The sequence below is a fragment of the Buteo buteo genome, chromosome 6 (assembly GCF_964188355.1).
Source record: "Buteo buteo chromosome 6, bButBut1.hap1.1, whole genome shotgun sequence".
In the NCBI taxonomy this organism is placed as follows: domain Eukaryota; kingdom Metazoa; phylum Chordata; class Aves; order Accipitriformes; family Accipitridae; genus Buteo; species Buteo buteo.
Window position 1 is genome coordinate 19,101,762 of NC_134176.1, and position 21,975 is coordinate 19,123,736.

General features: G+C 36.9%; 1 protein-coding gene across 5 annotated transcripts in view; it reads left to right on the forward strand.

The window, feature by feature from the left end:
- RPS6KA5 (ribosomal protein S6 kinase A5) overlaps window positions 1-21,975 on the forward strand; it is a 95,508-nt gene that overhangs the window by 52,568 nt on the left and 20,965 nt on the right. For 4 of the 5 annotated variants that reach the window (XM_075029979.1, XM_075029981.1, XM_075029983.1 and 1 more), the window contains 7 exons: window positions 689-792; window positions 11,253-11,403; window positions 12,766-12,927; window positions 14,177-14,302; window positions 15,035-15,168; window positions 18,316-18,409; window positions 20,728-20,898. In XM_075029979.1, coding sequence (XP_074886080.1) covers window positions 689-792; window positions 11,253-11,403; window positions 12,766-12,927; window positions 14,177-14,302; window positions 15,035-15,168; window positions 18,316-18,409; window positions 20,728-20,898 — 942 coding nt within the window. The remainder of the gene's footprint in view (window positions 1-688; window positions 793-11,252; window positions 11,404-12,765; window positions 12,928-14,176; window positions 14,303-15,034; window positions 15,169-18,315; window positions 18,410-20,727; window positions 20,899-21,975) is intronic. The other variant, XM_075029980.1, reaches the window with a different exon arrangement.

Genomic DNA, 21,975 nt, shown 5'->3' on the forward strand with positions numbered 1-21,975 from the left:
TTTCATGGAAATAAAACTGGGAAGTTCAAACACCTGTAGTTAAATTTTGTTGAAATGACTAAACTACTTCCTTTATTATTCATAGTAGCATCTTTTCTTTTGAAAGAGAAAAATATTTTATAAGTTATGAGGTATCAGAGAGATGAATGATATGATTAGTATATGGAAAGCCAAATATCACATGTGTTCCCAGGAAATATAAGATAAAATTCTATAACATTTTCAGGTGCCTGGATTAACTGTGACCTGTGCTCTTAAATTGTGCTTTTTGAAAGTTCCTTAGTTTCATTCTCAAGATCCTAAAAGCTCAGGTTCCACTACTTCTTAGCAAGGCTTACGTTCCTCTGTTATTTCAAGTATGTTTTAGAATTCTTATTGCTTCACAATGGTAAAAATAAACATGAATTCTTGAAGGGGGGAGCAACTTTAGTGGTGGAAAGAGTTCAGCTTGAGAAATCAATTGAAGAAGCTAAGTGGAGAAATTTCAAAATAAAATTAATTTATCATAGAAAATACCTCCAACCAGTACTGCAATTGTTTATGCTTTATCGTACGCTGGTTTGCCTTTGTATTGATAGGTGGGCTCTTCCTTTGCTAGTTGCTTTCTGGGTGCATTGTTTTGTTCCTTCTTTTGTTAACGATTTTACTTCAGTGTATCATAACATACATAATTATTGTTGTTCTATAGGCTGTTGATTGGTGGAGTGTTGGTGTTCTTATGTATGAACTATTAACTGGAGCGTCACCATTTACAGTTGATGGAGAGAAGAATTCCCAAGCAGAGATTTCTAGGTAAGAGTCAAAACAGTGAAGTATATGTGCTTGCTCACAAAGTGATGCTTATGCCATAATACATGTTTTGTGAGAGTTTTAATCTAAAACTTAGGAAGAATGTGCTGCAGGGGTAACATTTTAGGTGCTCCAGTTCTGTTTAACAGAATGACATCTGGAAGCAGATAGGTTTATTAAACTCAGCAGGTTATTGAAATAACAGAACTGACCTTTACAAAAGACCCATTTTGTTTTAACTACAGTGGAACCACAGCTTTGTAGATATTCAACCCTGTTGCATGTTTACTGTTTAAAAGGAAGTAAAATAAAATGTGAAATTATATGTAAATAGAACTATAACATTCAAAATCTTAATACATAATGAAACATATACTTAGCTAGAGAGATTTTTGTCAGCTCTTGCTGGATCACTCCATCAGACTAGAGGTTTAAAGTGTCAGGATGTACACCCACTCCCACCTTTTTGTCACAGGTAATATTTATTTTATTGGTGTATAACGTGAAACAACATGATCTTTTCTAGCCATGCTTGCATATCTGAGAAGAAATGAATATGATACTTATGGAAATGAAACAACCTATACCATTCTTATATTTTACATGTAAACTTTTCCTGACTATCAACTTTGTTATGTTCAGTAATCTCTACACTTTAAAGGTTTGTTTTCAATACCTATGTAAAAGCATTGGAGCATTTTAAAAAGACAAAGCAATAAGCTTGCCCAAAACATATTACTGAAATCTCCCCCCAAAATGAGCATCCCCTATTACTGTATTTCTCTTGGAGTGGGGAGTTGAGGGCTTAAATTGCACAAATTAGTAACTGCTGTCAAGATCAGCTTGTAAGTACAGTCCCCAAACTAAGAATAGTCTTGCTCCAATTGGAATGTATTACCATGGTTCTGACCCTCACCTGAAGTCACTTGATATTTAATGTTATAATGGGCAATAGAACATACATCAATTATTTAGATAATTTCTTTTACTTCTGTTATAAATTCAGGCAATTTCTTGGAAGGTTGAGACCTGTTTATTGGTTTCTAGGTCTCTAGCACAGGGAACTTAAAGGGCCACTAGAAAAAAAATACACGGGGGAAGGGAATCCATTAACAAAACAAAATTCAGGACTTCACCCTCTTGGTCATTATGATGGAGTTAATTTAACTCTTTCTGACCTATTTAAGGTTAGAAATTTTGTTGATTGCTTACTTACGCCATGACTGAATTGGTAATTTTGACTCCCAAGATGTACTAAATAGAATTCTGAAGGAGTTACACATTTTTTAGAGAGAACTTTGACCTGAATTTTACGGATAGAGTTTTTTCCAAAAACTGGGAAACTTTTTAGATACGTATTCTACAGAATTTGACTATCTTTTGGTAGGTCCTTATGTGTTCCTTAGTCTTAGTCTTTCTGATAATTTAAGATTAAATTCAAAGCTGAGAAACTGCAAGGTTGCTAACATCCATCCTCTGATAGCTAATAACCTAATTTCTAACATACATCCTCTGATAGCTAATAACCTAATTTCTGAGCTCAGTTTAGTTGTGGCAAGTTTACTATGTTGTTGCTCAGTCTGCTTTTGTTCTGGTTGGTGTTCATGTACACATTTATACACAGCAATCCTGTAGTCTTTCAGCTTTTATTTTGATAAATTTAGAAGGTAAATTCTTATTTTTCTTTATTTAAAGATGTTCCCCAGGCGTCTTGTTTCCTGAAAAAGCCTTTTCTTAACTCAGCTTGTGTTGTTCTTTCTTACATATTGACAGTTTACTTCTGTTGATGTTTCAAAAGGATCTTGTTCAAGGGAAGTAATAATTCATCATCTGAACAAAAAGATATTATTTCCTTTTTTCTTGGGCTTCTCTTGTTGACGCCAGTGGTGGACTGATAGATCTAATTCCTTCTATTTTTCTATCACTTTGAACGGATAAACCTCTAGTTTATAGCTGAAATCTTATTAGTCCTAACTATGTGACTGCATTTCTGGCTCGATTTCATCTGTCTCCTGTTACTTCAGTACTCATAAGACCCATGGTTTCTTCCATTGATAGCAATTTCTGTGCTGGATGACATTTGTTTTGTTGTTGCAGTTTATTATGTAATGAATGTTATGTTCCTTTTAAAAGCATGTCTGAGCATATGAGAACATTGCTGTTTTCTCTGTCCTGGCTGTTGCACTAAGTCATGTGGAACCTTCTGGGGAATGGTGGTTGCTGCGTACCTTGGGGAGCAATGGGAGTGTGTGTGGGGCTTTCTGTGAGGGTAGGGTAGGGCAGGTGGAACGGATGTGAGGTAGCAGCAGCCCAGACAGAAAGTGAGAAGAGAAGGGAGCAGAAGTACATCTTAAAGAAGGTGGAAAGAAAACCTTTTTCTAAGGATTAAAGGGGACTGTGTAGGGTTTGCTGCAACTTGGGAAGCTGTTGAGCTACTTGTTTGAGACCATGCCTGAAAGAAGTGCCTTCCCAACATGCTGGCTTGTTAAATTCAGAAATATTCATGGCTTTTCAGAAATGCCCTCCTTGTATTTATCTCTAGTGTGAGTACACTGAGCTCTTTCCAGAAATAACAGCTGAATTTTCAGCACCTGTCTTTATCCTAAGTCTGTCTGGCCTAGAAGTTATGATGTTTATTTCCTTTTTTCTTTGATAATTTTATCACTGAGGATATGTTCGCAGTTTACACTTAAATGTCCTTTCTTTTTTTTTGGTTGTTAATTCTTTTAATTATGTCTGCAGCCCATTCTATAAAGTTATCTGTTGAATTGGGATGCAGACTCTAGATAAATTTTACACCTATAATTAAATAGGTTCCAAATTCTCTCCGTGTCTTTGATCTTTTTAGTTTCGTTACCTCTCTAAACTGATGAAAACCAGAATTGCAGATAACTTCGTCAGCTATTTACAGTTGCCAGTGGTAATGAAGTCACTAGCGCTGGCACAGAGATATGAGTTGGTACGAACTTCTTTTTGATGGCAAAGTTATTCTAAACAGAAATTGTATTCCCTAATCTAAATATGCTTTAACTTGCCAATTGCAGCAGACTTAGAGAATTCAGTTTTCTCTTACTCGGTCACAAGCACTGAAAGCATAGTTTCCGTGGCCTTTGATTTTTCTGAGTTTAAGGAAAAAAGTTGTCTTCTAAATAAATCCAGGTCCTTCTTTTATTTTATGTAGGTTGGTAGTAATCTTCAATATCTTTAGATAATTCTATTCCCTTGTGTGGGACAATGGCTCTCTGCTGTTAAATTTGAGCACAAAGTTTTGTTCTGAAATCTCTCTCTAATCGACAGTTAAGTTCTTCTGTCAGAAATAATTACTGTGTGGTTTGTATTTTTTTTACTCTTTCTGGTGAGAGATTGTGTTCAGTTCTTCTGTCATAACCTTTTTGACAACACTGGACTTCTCTTTCATGGCAAGTGCAACTTAAGTAAGGGCATACTTTAATTTCCCTTATATGTCTGTCTCTGAAGGCTCTTTGTTCACATGCTAGGTGTTACAGGTTATTAAACTTGATAAAAAAAATTCACAGAACTATTCAAGTATCTCTCCTTTTCCAGTATGTCCTCTCCCCTTTCTTCTCCCTTCTTCCCAAATCTTCCTTTCACTTTTGAGAATTCTGGACTTCCATTGCTGCAGAGCTGTGGATAGGACCTATCCTGTAAAAAGCATAGGCAAGGGCTGGGTTTGATTACAAACCCAGTATTTTCAATTTGAGCATGAGTGATTTGCAGTGCTGACTTGAAAGACAGATAAATCCATTTCAGGGTGTTGACTTTGAGGGTCTTGTCATACATACAGGGATTTAAAATGAGCATGAAGTTTTTGGAGTATTACTTAGCTGCTGTGCAGCAGCTTAGAAAATCTTAGCAGCTTTGGGATTGTGAATAGATAGGTATCTATCTTTTTCCATTTTTATACGTATATACGTATATAAAACAATCTGTAGAAACATATGCTCTAATAGCATACTAATGCTAATAGCAGCCTATGCTCTTTATTTGACATAGTTGGTAAGACTTTATTTAAACTTCATGGAGGATGGCTGAAATTTGACCATCTGTTAGATGCTATATTTTGTCCATGATTCTGCAAGAAACCTTTTCTTGATAAAACTGTTGGGAAGATGCATAGCAGGTGTATACTGGGATTCCCGTCTTCATTCTCTGCCTATGAAGACTCCAGTGATTGCTACATCTTTTAAAGGACAGAGCAGTCACTAAATACAACTTGTAATTTGCATGGTGTCTTCTGGAATTTTGTCCTAGAGCTCATAGCTCTACCTAAAATGTACAGCATTTATATGCTAGACTTAGTGTGAATCACATCACATCAGTGACTCTGACTACAGATCAGTTCAACCTTTCAGTAAAGCAGATGGTTTTAAGAAAGTCATAAGTATTGCATCAAAGTCTCTGACTTGCCTAGAACTGGGGATACACATACAGATCTGACTGCTCAAAGCAGAATCTGGCATTAGTAGTTCTGAGATGACAGGGCATTTGGTACAGTCATTCTCAAATGTGATGGTGAAAACTCTGCTTTGGAAACTTGTCCCTCTACCCTTTAACAGGGTTACAGCTTGGGATTGCTTTCTTGTATTCCCTGAACATCAGGGTAGATATGTATCTTTTTGGTGAGGGGACTGACAATAGACTGTAGTAAGAGTTCTAGCATAAACCTAATGTTTCTGTTGGTCAGCTATAGTGATCCTTTCAGTTTTGCATGATCTGATTGTGTCTTTTACCTGGTGGAAACAAAAAAAGCTTCAGGTTCTGTACTTCTGATGTATTATTATCATCTCTTCCACAGTCAGGTTCAGGCATTTGCTTTCAGGCTAATCACAGTGGAGGGTGAAATGTGGCTTCCATCTCAATAGCACATATTTTATGTCTGTATCTTGACCAAAATAGTTGGGTTTTGGTTTTTTTTCTCTGTCTAAAAAATCTTTCTTTGGTTGGCACCTAATGGTGACCACCTCCTAAACTTTTTTGTCCTCATTCCTTGTAATTGGCTTTGTTTTTCAGTTACTATTTTAAACAAGCTACGTAGTTATGGTTTCCAATAATGAAACTATTGGCATTAGTTTGTTCAAGCACCCCATCTTCAGTTAGTGTTGCATAGCTTATGCTTTACTTCTCAAAATGTTCACTTAGTGGATATATTTAGTAGTAATTTTTACAGTATAGTTTATAGATTGGTCGATCGAATGCTAAAAGATAAATTGATCAAATTGGTCAATAAGTCAAATTGCCAAATTGGTCCTGTTAATAGATGTTTTCATATTCTTTAACATAAATTGAATTTTCCCACTTATGCAGTGCATCAGAATTTTGACTAGTTTAGCTGTTTATAGAGTTAATTAAAATGAAATATTAAGAAAGGATCTTTCAGCTTCTGGCTAACAGCATATTTTCCCCTTTCATTTTAACTTAACCACCGGGAGCAATATGCTGTCCATGTTCGAAAAACTCCCAATGACACTGTTTGTCTTTGTGAGGCCTTTATTGAGCATTGCAAGGGTGTTCCTGCTTAAGTCCCTAAGATTATCCTCCTTGAATGAATGAGGGCAGAATCTTCTTCAAATTCTCTGTAGACTGACACCATAGTATAAGCCTTTGCCACATAGTTTTTGCATTTCTGGTTGGTTTTGAATACTGTGCCTTCTGTAGAAGGGTGTTTTATTCAGCCAGCAAGTACAGATCCCATCTCTACTGCTTTGGTAAAGAACAGATAAGAAACCTGTGGTCAGTCTACGTAATTTTTAAACTACGAGCTGGCATAGATCAATGGTGGCAACTCTGTAAATTTTTTATAACAAAATCAGTGAGTTCCTTGGCTGATTTGTCAGGCTTAGCAGCCTGCACCTGTTACACAGGAGTGACTCTGAAGATAAAGAGGAGGAGCACCTAAAGGTCGAGGTGTCATTTCTCTATTGTATCCTCCACTCACTGAAGATAAAGCATCTCCTTCTTATCATTCATTAGCCTGTCCTTTGCATTATCAAGTATGCTCTTGGTCTGTAGTATTTATGGGAGAAACTCATCAGAGTTTCAGTTCCTGAGAAACAGGACCAATGAGGTTAGCTCTTAGCTCTGCATAGTCTGCCATAGAGAAGGGTAAGATGGAAATGATCCAGGACTTCAAAGTGATAACCTCCTTGACCTATGCAAGGGATGGTTTCTCTCAGAGTGTTTTCAGTACAGCCAGAGTACTCTCATCAGCAGGGGTAATCTCAGCACATCCCACATCAAAGGGCTTGTACTAGACTAGGAGAAGCAGAAAATACAGCATAGTTGTCCTTCAGCAGCTTTGACCACAGTTGCCACTTAGGATACTTAATTCTTCCTGCTTACTTTTGTCGTTGTTATTGGACCACATGAACATGAAGCGTACAAGAGGGTGGAGGTGATTCAGAAAAGGAAAGGAAGGTTGATGCTAAAGGCCATAGCTTCTTTTCAGAAGCACAGGCATCCCAGGAAGGACTTCTGACACATGCAGCTTCCTTCCTCTGAGCTCTTCATGGGCTACTATTACAGCCATGAGTGACTTAGGCTTCACTAGTGTTGTACTAGTGAAGGCAGACTGTCTTTCCTTGATCAAGCTACTTGATTAGTCTTCACCAATTTCTGTTCTCACATGCTGATCCCATATGGTTTTCCTTTTTCTGACAGCTTGCTTTCCATCCTAATTAATGTGTGTACAGCTTCCCATATTTCAATTCCATGATAATTTTAAGTAGGTCCTGGAACTTCTGAAGAAATTAGCTTCATTCTTCATTACTTCTGTAGTGTGATTCTGTGAACCAGTCCAGAGCATCCTGAATATTTTATAGTATCAGTCAACCTCAAAAATATTTCTGAACAAATGCCACTAGCATGTGTAAGTACAGCTCACATGGATTCTGCTTGTACAGCAGGGCAAAAAGTTGCCTTCTCTGCACTGGGCTCTAGGAGGGTCGATAGATGGAAGGGTATCCCTCAATGTAATCATAGCTTGCTTTTCACATAGCTAAATACCACTTCATTGTTAATTCTGCCTATAAAAAGAAATATTTTAAAATGGTAGTCTTGGAAAAAGGCAGGGATTACTGATGCTGTTGCAACAGAATTTTTCCATTAGGAAAAATACAGTGTTATACCAAACTACTATTGGCAAAATACCTATGCTAATTGTTTTGACAGATACAACCTTTATAGGGGATTCCTAGCCCCAAGAATTTAAAGGGTGGTTTCTACCCAAAGAGCAGAATATCAGGTAATATGAAAAGTTACTTTATAAACCCATCTTAGCTTCAGATGGGACTCTCTGCTCAGTTACTGCATCAGTGGTACAACCGATTGCAGTTCTTAGGCTGACTGAAGACATGCAATATGTCACTGGAAATTGGCGATTAGAAGCATGGGACCTACTAGTGTTGTTACTGTGGAAGTACTTATTTTGGCTAAGAGTTTTCTGGTAACTTTGCAGTGAAGTGTTCTATAAAAAGACTTTCCACTGCTTATGTTTGTTTCACTCTCTTTTTCTTATGTGAAAGTTTGTATTTGCATCAGAAGCTTGAGCCATGGGCAAGAATCTTATTGCTAGCACTTAACAGCATCACTGCTACAGAGACTGATCTTCTGAGGCTGCACAGAGAAATTACACTCGTTTGTTCTCTTTGTTACCCATGTTAACAATCATTCCAATTCAGCACCTTTTTTCAGAGACATTTTCAAATATTTATCTGACTTGTCCATCCGTAATCTCTGACATTTTTCAGACAGGAAAGTGCTCTAGAATTTCTCTTTCGGATTCTAAGGACATCCAAGAGTCTCAATCCCAGCGCTGTAGAAATAAATTTTAAAAAATGCTGACTTAGGGGTTTTTTTCCCCTTCTGAGAGCCCAAAGAGAACTTGTCTCTGTCCAGGATCTTTGTTATATACCATTCTGATTCTCTCATCAGAAAGGCTGATAAATACATTTCCTCGGACTCCTCTAACTGAAGTGATTTTCAAGATAAGAAGGCATTGTAGATTTTGTTGGCCCTCCTGTAAATCAAGTAATTTTGATATCAAGATGTCCTGTCTTCTGTCTTACAACAGGAAGGTTTTTCTTCCTTACCCATTTCCCCTTTCTGAAACTGGATGATTTCTGAAGAGGTTGAATCTTTACTTCTCCACCAGTCCTACAGTGTAAGAATCCTCTTGTTTAGTGATGTTTAAATTTGGTAATTAACATCCATAATTAAGAAATCATTTGTGGTTTCTTCTCCTTTTCTGTTAAGTGTGTCCAGAAGTTGAAGACAAGGCTTGTGATTGCTGTTACTTCCGCTAGCAGAGTGGCTGTGATTTAGACCCTTATTGGCAGATCATCCTTACATCATTTACAGATACAATCCATCTTAAAACTCAAGACTGTATTTTCATAACTCATTTCTGTGTTATGTAAACCAAGAGGTTAGCTTGCTTTGTCTTTTAGTTTGCTTGAAATTGGATACTACATCAGTAGAAACAACCCCTGGGATATGTGCATATTGAACTTGTTTTTGTCCTTCGCATTGTCAGGACAAGATTATTGAGGAAACAAACTGTTTGCATCTATTTTTGGAGTAATCTGAGAAGTTACATACTTCAAGATAAAAATTTCCCATGGGATAGCTGACTCTAAGGATATGTCATGCAGTAACTACAAACAAAATTTAGAAATGTCCTGCAGTGATCAACTTAAGCTCTATCAGAGACATATGACAATTGATATTTTAGTGCTGCCACAACCTCATATAGTTTCAGCCTCACAGTCTCTCATAGCTTCAAAATCTTTCACTCTAACTCCTTCTTCTATGTATCATGCTTCCTGAAATCACCACAGTGAAAGTATGCATATAGGTACATACACAGCAAGTTGAACATGAGCCAGCAATGTGCCCTTGTGGCAGAGGCAGCAAATGGTATCCTGGGCTGCATTAGACAAAGTATTGGCAAGTTGAGGGAGATGATCCTTCCTCTCTAGTCAGCAATGGTGAGGCCACACCTGGAGTACTGGGTCCAGTTCTGGTCTCCCCAGTACAAGAGAAACCTGGATGTACTGGAGAGAGTCCAGCAAAGGGCCACTAAGAAGATTAAGGGACTGAAGCATATGAGGAAAGGCTAATAGAGCTGGGACTGTTCCACCTGGAGAAGGGAAGGCTCAGGGGGATCTCATCAAAGTGTACAAATAGCTGAAGGGAGGGTGCAAAGAGGGGGAGCCAGGCTCTTTTCAGTGGTGCCCAGTGACAGGACCAGAGGCAATGGGCACAAACTGAAACACAGGAGGTTCCCTCTGAACATCAGGAAACACTTTTTTACTGTGAGGGTGACTAAGCACTGGCATAGGTTGCCCACAGAGGTGGTAGAATGTCCCTCCTTGGAGATATTGAAAAGGCTTCTGGACATGGTCATGGGGAAACTGGCTCTAGGTGACTATGTGTGAGCAAAGGGGGTTGGACCAGGTGACCTCCACAGGTCCCTTTCAACCTCCACCATTCCGTGCTTCTGTATGCTAAAGGGTTTTGTGTGTATATGTTTTTAAACCTGTTGACATGTCTTTGGTATGTGTTGTCTGTGTGTGCGTTCTAAATTTCCCTTCAGAGACCTTAACTTCAATATCTACATTTGGAGTAACTGAAGGAAAACTTGCCTTCCTCTTTATATAAAATTGTGGGAGCTATACATATAAAAGATTGCTATTGAAATATGATTCTACTTAGGCTTCCAAGATTTTGAACTTCCATTAGCTTTATTCAAAGGCTCCTAGTTCTTGTATTGGAAGAGACAGTAAGGTCCCTATCCACTTTCTCTTTACCTTTTATCATTTTGAGGGGATCACTATGCCCAGGCCCCTTAGGTCTCCTTTTCACTAAGCTGGATAGTCGTAGCCTTTTTTGTAGATCTTCATATGGAACACATTCTGTATTTCTAATTAATCTTGCTGCTTTTCTCTAAAACTTCTCCAGTTTTAGCACCTCCTTTTGAGAGTAGGGCATGAGCACTGCACACAATATAGAAGGTGCAGACAAACCTCAAATGGCCCAAGTGTGGTTTTTTCCTCTTTATGTTCTAATAATTTTTAACATGGAATTGTTTTGGGTTTTTTGACTGCTGTTAGGCATCAAGTTGTTATCTTTGTGGAGCTATCTGTTGTAGCTATGAGATTTCTTTTGAATAGTACTAGTAAGCTCAGTGTGTATGAAATAAAGACTGTTCTTTTTTGGATTAAGTTACATAATTTATATCCTACACATGTCATGTTTCATGTCCACATTTTGTCAAACATTTATTTAAAAAAAAAGTTAGTTTCACATTTGTCATCCTCCTTCCTTTGGGTACAATAGAAATTTAAGTGAAATGGTAAATGCTACCACTAGTATGGTAACTCTTTGATTTAACACTCAACACATTAAGTAATTACCAAATAATTTTTATTTTGTTTATTTTACAGGAGAATATTAAAAAGTGAGCCACCTTATCCACAAGAAATGAGTGCACTGTCTAAGGATATAATTCAGCGTCTTCTGATGAAAGACCCCAAGAAGAGGCTAGGTTGTGGTCCCACTGATGCCGATGAAATCAAACAACATCCCTTTTTCCAGGTAAAACAAATAAAAAAAACTCCCTAGATGCCACTTACTCTACGTTAGTGCTTTTGAAATCCAAGTCTAAAGAAATTTTGTTGCTTTGTTAACAACACACTTAGAGGTGTGTTAATAGCATGAATAATTGCATTGAAGTTAGTAAGAGTATCTGTGCTTATGTATATGGATTTCGTGCATACTAGAAGAGTAGCATGGTAAATTTTTAATATATTCTATTTCTAACAGTTACTTGAAGCAGCCATAAGACACACTACTTTAACCAGAAGGTTTAATGGAAAACACTTAAATTATATATTGTGTGTTGTTTTTTTAAAAGAAAGTTTACCACTAACATTTTTAGTAAAATTTGAATATTGATAAAATTCACCATTAGTGATAAAGGCCTCTTCTTTATTTTCCTTTGCCTAATTAAATCTTTAGTCTTGTTTAGTAGATTTTAATTCTGTTCAGATTTCAGTGTATTAACATTTGGTTTCAGACAATGACGAAGATTGGTTTTGCGTACAACATCCATACTGTTCCATCCATTGCGGTTAAAATTGTTTGTGTGCTTTCTTTGAAAAAACTAAGTATGTATTTCTGGTGCTTTGAAGTTAAATATGTTTTTAATTACTATAACTTTTGGAGTATTTAAAGTTGGTAGTATAAATTAAGCCTTTAAAATAAATGTTTTTCATGTAGCTATTATAACATTCAGCATGGGCAATATCTTGGCTTCTTAACCGCTGAATTTGTTCTCTTTCCTTCTGTATTTCCTTTGTCTTATAAGAAAGTCTGACAAAGTAGAGTTAAACTTCCTTTATTCATTGTTTGTTTTGGAAGATACATTTTTTCCTTGTACAACGCTTTCTAATCTTGACTTCATTTCTGTTCCACCCCTTTATAGTAATAGGGCCATTTTCTCATAACTACTATAGAGTCATTATGCTCTCAGGGCTCTGGAAGCTGAAATTGGTAATTAAGCATAGAAATCAGCAGTGGAAAGCTGAAGATACTGCATGCATGCACTATGGCTTACAAAAATATCAATGTTGTTTCCTCTGAAATTGAAGAAAAAATTTAAGGGCTGTCATGCTAATTGTTTTGCTTATCTCCACTGTTAAATTTCTTTGTGTTGATCCCCCCCCCCCCCCCCCCCCCCCGCAAAAAACCTGGATTCTGTCTACTTAAAAATAAGTATGATACTTCTTGCCTTTACCTAAGCGAATTAGTAGGGCATAATTTGAATGCTTTTCATCTGCCTGTGGAAAATAGCAAATGGTGTGAGGACCGTTTGTTTCTGGACAAGTCTCTCTTTGCAATATTTGTTTCTGTTAAATTTTCATTTGATTCAAAGTTATTTTCCTGGTTTTGCTTTAGAATATGAATTGGGATGATTTAGCTGCCAAAAAAGTATCAGCTCCATTTAAACCGGTAATCAGAGATGAGTTGGATGTCAGTAATTTTGCGGAAGAGTTTACAGAAATGGATCCAACTTATTCTCCTGCAGCAACCCCTCAGACTTCAGAAAGGATATTTCAGGTATTCTAAGAATGCACTTTAATTTAAAAAAAAAAAAATCATTTATTGAACAATTCCTCGTGTATAGCTAGCTTTTTTTTTCCTGCCTTCTAAGTTACTGGGAATTAACTCTGTAATTTCTAATCCCAGTTTCCAGGGCTGTTTGTTCAGCAATTGCAAAATGAGAAAGGTGGAAACAGTCCTACTGGAAACATAAAATTCCATGTCTCTCCATTCCCAGCTGAATGTCCTACCTGCTGGACTGAAGTCAGTCTGTCCTTCACTGATTCTTCATACCTTATGAGTCTTGTCATCTTGACTCCATCAGCCTGGGCTGTCAGCTTTGACAACAGCAATGTAGTTTGTCCATGTCCACATTATGCTCTAGTTGAGGTATTCCTTTGGGAAGTGGGAGCCAACTGCAGAGTTGAAAGTTGGTCTTCCATGTCCTGTAGGAGTGCTCTCATTACTAACTGTATACAGATCAGTAACAAAGATTTCCTTACCGTTTCCTCCATGTTATTAAAGAATGATCCCTTCTTTGACTGCACAGTCTGGATGTCAAATGGGCAGAAACAGCTCATGTGCAGCCAACTTTGTACCAAAGCTGCAGAGGTGAACAGCAGTTTAGATTGCTTTCTCTCCTCCTCCTTCCCATGCTTTGTTTTTTATTGTCTGTTTTTGAGCAGCTTAATGCTTGGTGTACAGGAATATAGCATCATATATTGGAAGTTGTTAGATTTGTAGTGACTGTAGTAAGCAATTTATGCATGTCATAATATGATCTGATTCATCCTGCAGTGGTAGTCACAGCTGTTCTTGTTACAATACCCAACCATTAATATGAAGCTTATTTTGTTTTGCCACTTAAAATGGTTTGATGCTTACATCACAACATAAAAACTATTTCATGCCTTAACATAAAGGTGTTCTGGGAAGCTAGCTAGTTTGAGGTATGAGCCTTTATCACTATTGCAAAGCAATTGAAGCTAAGTCAGATTCCTAGCATTATTTACAAGAATTTTTGTATTATTATTGTTTTATCTGTAACTGCGGAGAATCATGTAACTAATTCCAGGAAGATACCTGTTCACGTTGAAGAGAGTAATATCTACCCATCAATGAGCCAGTTATGGTTTCTGTATTATGTTATGAAAATTCTGATTTCTTTGAAAAATTATTCTGAAACTTCTAATGTTTTGTATGCAGTAGGATACTTTGTGTGCAACAATTTCAAGCCATGCCCTTTTCTGATGTCTTAATTTCATAGGGATATTCTTTCGTTGCACCTTCTATTTTGTTTAAACGCAATGCAGCTACAGTAGATCCTCTTCAGTTTTATATCGGGGATGAGCGGCCTGGAACTACAACTATTGCCAGAAGTGCTATGATGAAGGTAATAATAATATCAAGAGCTGAATTAATTTGGTTAACTTGGAACTGCATATAACTTTCAAAGCAGCAATCACAAGCTAGGCTACAGATTACAAATAGTCATTATTCATTTATCTGTTGTCTGTAATGGCTCCTCAGATGATCCAAGCATGTAATTTGCATGTGGTACTATTAAGAAATGGTTGAAGTTTAATCTGAAAAATGAGATGATTGTCTAGTTTTCCAGAAGACTGAAGTATAGTAATAATAGTAATTTGACTCCTGATAGTTCTTATTCAGCCAACCACTGCAGATATTTTTGAAGCTACTTTAATTATATCAGAATTCCTTCTACGATGCATTTGCCCAAAAGTGTGTATAGTTGTGTGAAGCCTTATAAGACCATATGCTATTGTGATGTCTTCAAACAACCACATAGTTTTGTGGATAAACGTATATACAGCCATCTTTGATACTGTTTGTCTTAGTATTTTGTTTCTTAAGCTATTGTAGTAGTAATAATTTTCTTAGTGATTATGTTTGTTTAATGTAACATAAGATTTACTCTTTGATTATTAGAATAAAGTTTATGCATTTTATTAAATAGAAGTTAAGATTATATTTTATCAAAGAGAGAGCTCTTTTACAATTTAAAATATGTAGATGAAAAATTCTCATGAAACTTTACTCTTTGTCTTTGACTGTGTATACTAAAAGTATTCTGCAGAACTAAATACAGACAGTTTCCTAACAGGACTCTCCATTTTATCATCATTATGAACTGGATCTGAAAGAGAAACCATTGGGAGAAGGAAGTTTTTCCATTTGTCGAAAGTGCTTACACAAGAAAACTAGCCAAGAGTATGCAGTAAAAATAATTAGCAAAAGGTATAAATATTCTATAAGACAATAACAATATTTTCTCTGCTTACTGTCACCCATGGAGTAGAATAATGGTTGCTACATTTTTGGAAGTGGAAAAATAAATAATTTCCTATTTGCAGAATCTACAGAAACTTACAGTAACCTTATGATCTTTAAAAGATTCCGAGTCTTTTAAAACAAAGTGTTATTCTTGCTGGGGAGGACACAAGAAGAAACCTAAAGAGTACTTTTCTGGTTCCTAGTTGTATTCTACCCTTATTTCCCCTAATTTTACTCCTAACCAGAGTAAGGTATAAGGCTTTCCTATCTTTAGACCTAAGTGAACTGAATGGTGGCTTATGCTAGCTCCCTTCCCTGAGCAGCTCAATTCATTGCCTATGACATTGCTCTTAAGAAGGGTCTGTAGTGTGGGTTGCCTCAGATGTAATTAATTGTGTGTGTAAGATGGAATTAGACTATAGAGTTGTAAGTTGCATCTTGTTTCCTGGGTGTTCTGAAGAGAACACCACAATGGAGGCAGCTGACTTGCTTTGTACATGGGGACCATCTGGTCCTCTTCCAGAATAGGTACCTCTGGCAGTTTCCATCCAGAGAGAAATAAAGATAAGGGATTCTTCGGGAGGTGGTTGGATTTTTAGCTTCACTTTGCAGTGTTCATTAGTAAATATGTCCCTAGTGTGTTGTAGAATGCTGGCAATAAAGTGTAAATGTTCTGCTACTGCAATGATAGTTCACAGTGATCTCTTCTCCAAGACATTTGGCTGTACCTCTGTTTTTCCAGACTGTAGAAGTGACTGTCCACCAGACTTAAGTGTTTTATCACGTGCTTTTTGGATAGGATAAGTTCAAGAATAAAGACACCTAAATGTAGGTGTCCGAGTCAGTTTTCCAAGTCTGCTGTGATTAATGGAGGCCTACTCAAAACTACTAGTGGAGCCTACAGAGAGATTTGAATGACCAGGCACTAGCAGTGGGATTCAGTAACTTAAACATAGGCATCTACGTAGTGCCATTTTAACACCTGTTGGTGTCCTCTCTGTCCTCCAGTCCCCATCAGTCTTGTGACTACTACTTTTATGTAGATGTCTTCATGGCTGATGTCTTCCAGGGTCTCCTGTGCTTAGGCCACTGAATCCTATTCTAGGTATGTATTTTACAGGGAACTAGGTCACGCTGTAAGATTAATGAGAATTTCACGCGTTATAATGAGACCACAGACAAGTACTATGCAGTAGACACCTACATTCGGTATTTTGATCTGGAAATCTCTGCCTTGTGTCTACATTCAGAATTTTTTTCTATTGTGTACACAGAGCTGCAAATCAGTACTCCCATTTCATCTTAAGCTAATGGATTTTTTGTTTCTGGATAACAGTGAGCAAACTAGTATTGACTTTTCCCATAGAACTAAACTTCTAGGAACTATGTCCCTAAATGGTATTGCTCACAGGTTTTTTTGCTCTTTCTCCTTCATCTTGGTGGACCAGGCTAAATGAAGATAAGAAGTGGTCTGTATACAGAGATTTTTTTAGGATTGCAGGCTGTGAGCAGACTCAGAGCATGTTTGTGTAGTATTTAGAGATAGCAGTAAACCCACACTCTGGCTGGACACAAACCAGCTTAGAGTAAGAAACTGTTAAACTACAAGTAATATTGCTCTGAGGACCACACTAGTAACTCTTGCTAAAAGGAAAAATATAATATGTTTGTAGTAACTTCTTTGCCTCAAAGTCAGACAGTCTTTCACTCCTACCCATCAAAGGTGCCAAAAAAGTGAATCCTACACCTAGGCAAACCTTTTCATGATACTTCAAGTGAAAGCTCAAATCAAGAGTTCCTCTGTGGTGTTGCTTTGTTAGTAGAACTGGAACTGCCTCCATCCAACACTTTGAGGTTTATCTGTGTCTGAAGGCCAATGAAACAGCAGAGTCCTGTAAACTTGCTTGAGTTACTGTTTTAGAGCTTCCCATTTGTTTTTCATGATATTATCTGTTTAAAATTTGAGATGGTAACTATTTATAGAGGGGAAATACTCAGAAAAGTCCACGCACAAATTTCAAAGGTTTATGTTCATGATACTGAACCTTTTTAATCTGTTTCCTAGGTCCACCGTCTCCTGATAGTAGTTTAGGGGGGAAAGACTATCTGAGTCAGGTTTTTTAATTTCTTAAGGACCTGAAATCACTTTCAGTTTAAACAACATCAGCAGAGATGCAGGTGGAACAGCTTAGTTTACTTGTTGATTATATGAAGCCTGCAGAAAGCAGAATTCTCTTGCACAAAATTCTCATCATGGTTCTGGTCCTAATTGGGGTGGGGGAAAGCAACCAAAGATTAAGAACACATGGTGAGAGGGATTCTATCTGTGTTATTCATAAGGCCATTCTGTAAGTCAGTACAGGATTAGCCTTTCTTGGAGAGAGTTTTGGCAAAAATTTTCAGGTGTTATTTGCCCCAAATAAATCAACATATGTATTTAGTGGAAAACAAAATGTTCTGCTCTGTCCCCATTCACATAGTTTTTATAATGTTCACCGTGTTCACTTTTTTTTGGCTATTTCAGTACTTGAAAGAGAATTTGTGCGATGATTTTTGCTCTAGAGCTAGTCTTTTCTTATCTCTTCCATTTCAGATTTTTACAGTGGCCTGTTAAGGGGTTCATTTGTATAACACAGTTCATATATAGATGATGTTACTCTTTTTTCTAGTAGGAACTCATAGTTTCCATACAGCTTTGGAAGTACTTTTCTCCTCTAAGAATGGAAAAGGATTGGACCAATAATTTGAGTCTTCAAGATAAAGCGGAACAAACAAATACTTGTAGGAACAGAGGTGAAGTCAAATTGCCCTGGACTAAGGGAAAGGTTTGTTTTAGGTAGAAACTATTCTATAATACCATTTCAACTTTTGCTGTAGCAAGTTGCAGTTGCATCAAAAACATTGTTTGATTTGGGTGTGGTTTTTTAGTGTCCAAACTTGCAGGGTTATGTGGAGAGTTTTGCTCAGCTTTGAATATGCTTTTAACTGTGTTCAAGTGGTTGTAATATTAAAAAATCTGGATTTCAAGCAATTAAAAAAAATAGGTGTAACACTTTGAATGTGCAATTTGCTCAGTAAAATTGGTACAAAATGACTGCTCGATTTTTCCAGAATGGAAGCCAACACCCAGAGAGAAATAACAGCTCTGAAACTCTGCGAAGGACACCCAAATGTAGTGAAGTTACATGAAGTTTATCATGACCAGGTATTTTGAAGAAACTATAATCAGCACTTGCCAAACACATTGCCATGTGTTTTCCCAAGAACTTGTAGGAGTTAAGTGTACCGTTACTGTGGAGGCAACCTTTTTCCTAGGGCTTTTGTCTAGTCAGTATAGAAGATGAAGCAGAAGTTCTGCATTCCAGGGAACTTGCAGTTACTCTTGCAAATCAAAACAGTATTTGGAAGAATTAGAGTCCTGGATTCTGGTTCTGATTCTGTCCTTGGTCTGCTTTGTTAATCATCATACAATATATTCATGGCCCAGTTTCCATATCTATGATACTGAGTTACCTAATTACCTTCCCTTGGGGTTGTCGTGAATCTTGAAATAATATTTGTGAAATAATTTGGAAATCTTGCATATGAAGATTACATATCTAGCATTTTTTCTTACATATTAGTGACTTAATGAAGATAACCAAGTAGCTTGCTAAATTACCAAATGTGAAAGTAGAGCCTGTATTTGAAAATATATTGAGATCAGTCTAGGGTTTATTTAGAGACCCTAGTTGTCTTTTTCCTTAGTGTAATGCAAGCTCCACAGCATGTAATAAGCCATAATTTGATCTAACTTGGAGGTTGGCCCTGGTTTGAGCTAGGGGTTTGGACCAGATGTCCTGCAGAGGTCCCTTCCAACCTAAACTACTCTGTGATTCTAGTCTTACGAATTTGTAATGGAACATGGGCTCTCTTGCCTCCCCATGTATCCCAGTCTATCCCTATCATGCTCCTTATACAAGGACCAGCAGAGTGCTCATGTGGAGCACTTCTGAATGAGCTGAGAGGATGAAAAATCTGTACTGTAATCTTTAATGATAAGGAAGCCTTTTTTTTGCATTTATGTACACTGTGAGTACATGTGTGTAGAACAGGATGCTTCTTCACTTTCCTTTGAGTAAAATGGCTATTCTCAGGAATATTTAAAAAAAAATATTCTTCAGATTGCTCTGCAACTGAATAGGCTACTCTCAACCAGCCAAACAATTGTATTTTTAGTTGCACCTGGTAGCTCACAGGTGTTATCTTCCAGATGACTCATGCACAATATTCTGAAGAGCAGAACTGATCAAAATTTTCTAGTTTTGACATTTCTGCGGTTTGTCTTAAAAAAAAAAAAAAAAGTTCAAATTTTTAACTTGCTCTGATACCAGTCTGATCAAGTTCTACATTAGTCATCCAACCATAGGGTATTAGGTTGCAGTCTTTTTTGTTGAGCCACAAGAAGTTTTCTATCAGAGAAAAGTCTCTTTATCCTTTCCAACTTTGCTGTCAGCTCTTCCCCAGACACAAAGAAAATTTGCGGGGGAGGGTATCTTACAACCACTACTAGCAATGTGATTAGTAGAAACCTTGTTCTAAGGAGTCTTGCTGCTTTCTGTCTGCATAGCTCTGCTTCTCTTCCTTGGTATCTAAATACTGTGCACCTTCTGTTCCTGAATTTCTTTGAATTTCATTTTTTGACCTCTTCCCAGAACTTTTTTTCTTTGCTTGCAAATATTAACTTTTGTTACTGTCATTCAGGGGAAGGAAGTTCTAGAAGCCATCACATGCCTACATCCATTGCCTTTTAAGAATGCTAACCTCACTTTCCTGTCCTGAGAAGTCTGCTGTTTGTTTAATGGCAAGACATTTGAATTGCAGTTGATTGTGGGCTAATGTTGCCTTATAATCAAGGAATTCACTGCTTATTGATTGTCTTGAAAAGAACAACCATCTAAACAACCATTACTTTTTTAATTAAAAAATAGTCTTTAATGTTTGGGGAGACGTCTATTTTGATTCTAATGATAGAGTAGCTTTGGCTACTGCTCTGTAGGGGATGAAATTGGAAGAAATTCTAGATAATCTTTGATTTCACAGTAAAGTTTCAGGGTGCTTTTAAAGGATTTGGTAACATTAAATGGCTAAGTCCTTATGCATATTAATAGAAATGTATCCCTACATCAGAACAGGCTTAAGCAGCAAAAGTCTAGCTTTTTCCAGCTTTATTTACTAGCCTGAAGAAAGGCATTTCATTTCCCTACAAATTCACCCATTTACATGGTGGCACTGTGTTTTTGTAAATAAATATGGGTGGACATGGGGAAGACATCACTATTCTTCAATCTCAGTGAGACTGATGGGAAAAAGGTCATCTGAGATGCAATTTCATGCTTCTTATTGGACTTCTGAATTGCGATGAGCAGCAGGTTTTATTTCTTCAAACTTTGAGAACCTGTCGGAATAGTACCTAGCTCCTGAATGAATGTTGGTTTGTAATGTTGAATTTCTAACATGGCATATTTTTCTTTATTGTTTCAGCTTCACACGTTTCTAGTAATGGAATTGCTGAAGGGAGGAGAACTGCTTGAACGTATTCAGAAAAAGAAACATTTCAGTGAGACTGAAGCCAGTCATATTATGCGCAGACTTGTTTCAGCGGTGAGCCATATGCACGATGTAGGAGTAGTCCACAGAGATCTGAAACCTGAGGTATTATGACTTGCTTGTATATGTTTAGACATTAAGCTATTAAATATCTGGAATGTGATGTATTTCTGTTCCTCCAGCTTTTATTACAGATTTTTCTACTACTATATTTTTAATAAAATGTTATCACTTCTACTTAGTAAATTCTGTAGATATTTTTCTGTTCATAGGTAAAAGTAACTGTTAGGAAAGATTTTTAATTTTTAAGCAATTTACGCTTGTTCAAAAACACCCTTTGCTTATTTGGGGACAGTTTTTACTAGTGGTAAGTATATATTTATTGTATGGAAACAGTTCACAAGCAGAGCTAGGTTGCTTGGGTACTTTGCCTGTACATTTTCACCTTTTGTTTGATCTTAGTTCCCGCGGTAGGGCTTCTTTTGGAGGTAGCTGTGACACCCTTGTACTGTCTTCTGTCCCAGTTAAACAGAAAATGAACCACAAGCTAACACAGCCAACTAATAAAGATGTGTGATTTGAGTTCAGTGAGTCTAGTAGTTTCCTATGAGAAACAATTATGTAATATATATTTTTCAGTAATTACTTGTTCTGGTATTTTTACTGTGCAGCAACATCTTGCCTTCCAGCCAATTCAGTTTACTATGGTAAGGTTGACCACTGGCTTTGTTCTACTTCCTGGAGCCAATGTTTGCTGCTTTTTCTTTGCCAACAATGCGCTTGGATATGTGTTAGTTTTCTTTAGCCCAAGAATCATGTAGACTGATGTTAGTTCATCCAATAAGGATGTTATATTGTATTGGTGATTACAGTCATCATACTTCAGGAAATAGCTACTCCTTTTGTATCTGGAGTTCAAAACAATCCACCATTCCTACCAATGTTTCATCCTTTTGTAACATACCTTCTAGTATATTACAAACTTCTTTTATAGTAATTCCAGTTCAACATGTAAAGAAGTCTGCTAGGTGTTGGTATTAAACTGTTTTTGAAAATCAGTCCAAAATACAGGCATTTGAAAATATCTCTGTACTGGAGTCTCTGTACTAAATAAACAATTAAATAAAGAGGGGCTATTGTGAAATTCTAATGTGTCAGTTGAAAATGTGACTGTTGGAAAAA